Consider the following 5,905-nt stretch of genomic DNA (forward strand, 5'->3'; position numbering starts at 1 on the left):
TTCAAAATTCACATGGGGGTCTCTTTAATTACCTGTTACCACCACAACCATACATCAACTCCTTTAGCAGCAATACACACAGTATTACAAGATTCACTTTCCCAAAGCTAGAGCTATACATATGCATAAATATTTTTACACTCCAATCTGTGTGTCAGTACCCTGTAAACACCAACCCAATTTTCATCCTAAACAATAATGCCAATAATATAGTGTTTAATTCAATTACAATAATCCATCCATACATGAGGGCATCCCCAATGAGTTAAAAATCTACAAGAGTCAAAAGAAAAATATATAGCCAACATAACCAACAACAACCCTTTCTACTTTGTACAAATTAAAGCATATTGCATAAAAACGACAATTATATTTGGCTTTTGTGAGCCGAATTACATGCTTATAAAACGCCTCCTATTTTCTCCTAGACCTGAAAATTTATTCAATTTGACTGTCACATATGTCGAATAACTTTTTTTCGGAACCACATACAACTTCAGCAAAAAGCATCCAATTGTCAATAATTTGAACAAAAAATAAGTTATATATACTTTATATGTATAGGGAGGGATCATGAGGTTAGTGCAAGATTTTCATACCCCAAAATGGGTGTGGAAGAGTAAGTTCGTACGTCATGTCATGTTGTTCTACGCATCATGGCAGGGGGGACGATAGCACCGAGCAAGCCTTCGTTGGAAGGAAGTTGTTGGAGATGTGAATTTGGTGGTTCTTGTTGTTCAGTCGAACTAGAAGTACTGGGGAAATGTTGGTCAATGGGAGGTGTGGGAGGGTTATGGTTATTAGTTGTTGTTGGGGGTGGAGGTGGTGGTGGTGATGGATCAGGGTAAAAAAAATGTGGGATTTGAGGTGAAAATTGAGAACCAAAAGAAGTTTCATGAGCTATGGTTAATCCACCTCGAGGGAATCCAACGGTGTGATGGCAATGTTGGCCTTCATATGTTGTTATTACAACGCTTGGATCTTCACACGACCGTTCTACCCTTTTTTTTACTGTGCATTTGCTGTTTGTGCACCTGTAGTAGCTCCTGCAATCATATTTTAAAATTTACTTCCTTCACATTATAGGGTTTCCAGTACGGTCTCAAACATAGTATCTTCTGCTATTACGATTCAATAAAGGCTAAATTCAAACACTCAGAATTTAGAAGTTTGTGTCTATTAGTCTATCGAAGCTTTTATTTTCAAAATTACAAATTTAGTCTTATCAATGTCTTTGAATATATTATTTTAGATAAGAAATTGTTGGCATTATTAGAAGCCTTCGTATATTATAAAATCTACAAATATGTATGTAAGACACAAAATAAAAGTTTAAAAGATTTCATTAGACATAAATGATTGAATTTATATCTATAAATCAACTAAAATTTTAAATTACAATTTTAACTGAAATTACATATTAAACACATAATTTAAAGTTTAGAAATCATATAAACGAAAGTGGACTAAATTTGTACTTTAATTAACGATTAGTTATATCAATAGTTGAGCGAATTAGAAAAGAAGAAGAAGAAGAAAATATATCAAATCATGTTTAGTAAAGATATACAAATATACCCTAAATAAAAATGGTAACAAAATATTTGTTATATTTTAATGCGACAAAGATAAGACATATGAATCTTTATGTGTCTACCCATATCGGCTCTTCTTTTTCTTTAGTTGTGCTTTTAGAAGCAGATAATATATACATATGTAAGATTAAGCTTTTTAATCTAAAACTTGTCACGTATATATTCTCACTAATTAATGATTATGTACTATATCAATAAAAATATATTTCACATTGGGTACGATTAAATAGGTTTTAAATTAATTAATGACATATTAGGGTTTTATTGTACTGATACATTTGACGAAATTAACAGGGAGAAACAAAATAATACAAAATATCACAAATATTCATCTCCAATCAATTTTATAAAATAAAAGAAAAATACCAAAAATGGATGTTAGTTAATTTGTACATTTCTTTTAGTGTCCCTATCCTTGGGGACTAACATATAGGTAGTCCATGCCGACAATTTAAACCACAAGTCTAACAAACGTAAATGAATTGTGCATCATATATATATATAATAAGAGATGCCAATATATAATATATAGGGATGTCAATATAATAGGGTTAACTTTAATATATATATATCTATAGATACTATTTTCCAACTCCATTTAAAAGGGTACCTTCTTGTTAGACAAAGTAATAAGATTTTAAGATGGTATCATTCCACCTAGAGTTGCAAAATAAAAACATTTTTTCAAAATATGCCAACATAATTGTAAAAATGGAATCTCAACTTTCCACCAATAATAATAATATTATTATTATTATTATTTTTCAAATTGAAAAATTTGTAATTTAACTCATGTTAGAGATTTCAAATTGAAAAATTTGTAATTTAACTCATGTTAGAGATTTCAAATTGAATGATTTTCTCACCTTACATATTATTTTTTTAAAAAAATATATAATAAATGTAAATATAAAAATCAAAACAACTCTAGTAATTAATGAGAATAAATTTTTGCCAAACAGATCAACACTTTTACAATTCTATAGGTTCAACATGAGGTGTGAGTCGATACTTTTAGTATATCATTAAAAAAACTATGAAATAATATAAAAGAAACAAAAAACACAATGGTGTGCTAATCAAAGTGAGCTTGGATTAGTAATATTATATTGACATGAACCCTATTTCTAGAGATTTGGAGGTTCAATCCTCCACCAAAAATTGTTATATTAAAACAAATAACAAAACATTACAAATTTGAATACACTAGCATAAATGATAGACATTTTCAATTTATTAATTTAAAAGATTATCATTATTTCTCATATATATTTTTTAAAAAGTGTGGTAAATGATAAAATTGTTGCAAATATTTAGTATAGCAAAAAAATCATATGTTTATTGATAGACAGTCATAAGATCATCTTTATAAGTTTTGTTAATTATATCAATTAGTATCTTTCAATTATATCACTAATAGATACATATATATATCTATCGATGATTGATTTGAAATTTTGCAATAAATATTTTGTAAATGTTTTGGTTTTATTTGAAAATGTCCTTATATGTTTTTTAATCTATAGTTTCTGTGAGTACTGTTTCAGAAATACCATCAACATCTGCATGTTATTTGATATTTGCAATATCAACATTTTTGAACAAGTTAAAATAAAATAAGCATATGTGTAAAGTTAAGCAAATTAAGTAGGAGTATAGGGTTATACCAACTAACCTAGGGAAAGGACTGTTTTTGACAGCCTTTTGTCCATATTTCCTCCACCGGTAACCATCTTCAAGATGATCAACTTCACTTTTGGTCATGAACGCAAATCTTGGCTGCCGAATTCGCTTTTGCCCCTTCTTTTTCACCTTCCGCCTACAAAATATTTCACCTACATTTATAAAAGTAAAAGCAAAATCTTGAAAATCCAAATTGCAATCCATTTTTTTCTTTAATCTCACACTAAACACACTAAATTAATTAAATTTCCCCTAGCGATATATCTCAAAATTAATTAAAGGTGGTGTGACTTGAAAATGAAATAATTGAGGTAATTCAATTAATTAGGCAATTAGTTAGATATTAATTGGGAAAAAAGGTGCATTGGATTAAGCAGAAAATAACAGAAGAAGAAAATAAAACCCCCATTAATTTCATTTGGATTATGATGTAATTAGACAAGGGAAGAAACAATCAATCATTTCAAAGAAACAACAAAGAATTAGGTAACGACAGACCCATATGGACCAGAAAAGAATTTTTTTTTTTTTTTTTAATTTTTATTTTCTCAAGTAAAATCACATCATGAATGGTAATTAGTACATGCAGTAATAAAAATAAAATAATTTTTATTAAAAGAAATAATATATACGTAACATTCCATTTGATTAAGCACATCGAACAAGTAACGCCAACCATTCAAATTTTAAATGTAATCAAGAAGCATTATTGTTGTTATTCTTTTTCGTTAATTTTGATTCACCACAAAAATAAAAATAAAAATAAAAACTAATAATTATTTGACGAAAGGAAAATGGGCATTCCCGCCGCAATAACGGCGATGTGGAAAGACAAGTTACCAAAAACTGCAAAACAGTCCCTATATTTTAATGCATTCACATTGGACAGCCCCCTGCTTTCATCCAATTTACAAAACTACCTCCACAAATTTACCGAATGGGGGAAGTTCAACCGGAAGAGTACTTGCACTATGATCACTCCGATCACTCCCATCACTCCAATCTCTCTCTCTCTCTCTCTCTCTGTTTTACCAGAACCACATGAAATTATTGGAATATAGTTCGTTCTCAATTAACTTTCTATTCAATAATCAAAACAAATAGAAAGAGAAAATTGAATATTATATTATATAAAAATGTATATGGATATAATTGGGAACTCACGGAGTAATGATCTCAGGCGGTTTGTCCGGGGGATCACCGCTGGAGCTGGAAGAGAGAGAAGGATTAGAAGGGAGAGGAAGAGGAGCGTCTGATAATCCAGCGGAGTCTTCGATGAGTGGAGGAGTAGTAGTAATAGTAGTAGTAGTAGTAGTAGTAGTAGTGGAGGTTGCAGGGAAATCGGAGTGGATCGGGTGAGAGTCATGGAATCGAGAAGGTTGAGGTTGAAGAGAGTGGAAATTCCAACCGAATTGGGTGAGGATGGTGGAATCGGAATCGGGAGGGAAGAAGAAAAGAGCGTTGGAGGAAGTAGAGGAGGAATCGGCGGTGGAGAAAGGAGGGGGAGGAGGAGAATCGGCCATGAATGGAAGAGGGGAGGAATTAGTGAGAGATAAGAAAGCAGAGGGAATTAATGAAATAATTAAGAGAATTAGGGTTTGTGAAGAGAAAGGGGAAATGGAGTACTGTACGTTGAAGAAAGAAAAAGAAAAAGAAGAAGAAGAAGAAGAAGAAGAAGAAGAAGAAGAAATGGAAAGGACGCGTAATTTTATTTAATTTTATTTGTGTTTTGAACTTTTTGAAAGGTTTTGGAAAGCAATGTCCCGTCAATTATACAGTTGCGATTGAGAGAAACGTAGAAGGAGGAAGGGTGAAAAATTAAATTAAAAAAAAAAAAAAAAAAATTAAAAAGAAAAAGCGTCAACTTCTTAAGGAGTGCGGGGGGGAGGCTGATATTTAAGCATACATGGAAATACTAAGTCATGGGCGGAGCCTGGGTCCCCACGCGCCCATCTATCCCAATTTTACAACTTCTTTTATTTATTTATTTGTTTATATTTCATTATTATTACCTTTAGTTTTTTGTTTTAATCCTTAGGTCTTCTAATCTTACTCTTAATTCAACCTTCTTTTTTTTCCCTTTAATTATCTTTTTGTTTATAACTTTTTCAAATTATTTGTTTTAGTCCTCCAACCATTCAAATAACAAAAATATAAAAATTTATAACCACCACAACTCAAACTAAAAATAAAATGATCGTTCATAAAGAGGTTAAGTTTGTAAACACGATGAGTTTCTATGTTTTTTTAATTAACTTTTTGTTTGTTCTTGTTTTTAAAAATAATTAAGTTAGGGTAGAAAATAAAATAGAAATGAATTTAAAAACTTAAAATTTTATGTGCATATGTTGGTCAAAATTGTGGAAGTCTATGATAGAAAATTTTGTGGAAATTACAAAGATAAATTTTAAATACATTAAAACTATAAATAACAAGATTGTTAATTAGCAAATAGAGTCTTAGAATTTCTTGTATGAGAATTGGAATGTCAAACCTACCATACGTGTGTGACGATGATTTGGAATGATATGACAATATTTTGGGTTATTGCAATCTTCCAAATAATCTCTTACGAATTAAAAACGTTAGTATGAGTTTGTTATCTCTTTCGGAAATATTGGATTCTC

The 5,905-nt window shown here is 30.4% G+C and overlaps 1 protein-coding gene across 2 annotated transcripts; it reads right to left on the bottom strand.

Moving 5' to 3' along the window:
• On the bottom strand, nucleotides 1–5,148 carry LOC103488478 (probable WRKY transcription factor 57). Of its 2 annotated transcripts, none has more exons than XM_008447245.3 (3): nucleotides 4,443–5,148; nucleotides 3,271–3,414; nucleotides 1–1,046 (listed from the first exon to the last, which is right to left on the bottom strand). In XM_008447245.3, exons 1-3 carry the CDS (start codon nucleotides 4,799–4,801, stop codon nucleotides 638–640), a joined length of 912 nt encoding a protein of 303 aa, XP_008445467.2. In that variant the 5' UTR covers nucleotides 4,802–5,148; the 3' UTR covers nucleotides 1–637. The 2 variants fall into 2 exon arrangements, with proteins under 2 accessions (XP_008445467.2, XP_008445469.2); XM_008447247.3 differs by having other exon boundaries at nucleotides 3,271–3,430; nucleotides 4,443–5,004.
• Between the last annotated feature and the right edge of the window lie 757 nt (nucleotides 5,149–5,905).

Source organism: Cucumis melo, chromosome 3 (genome assembly GCF_025177605.1).
Source record: "Cucumis melo cultivar AY chromosome 3, USDA_Cmelo_AY_1.0, whole genome shotgun sequence".
Taxonomy (NCBI): Eukaryota; Viridiplantae; Streptophyta; class Magnoliopsida; order Cucurbitales; family Cucurbitaceae; genus Cucumis; species Cucumis melo.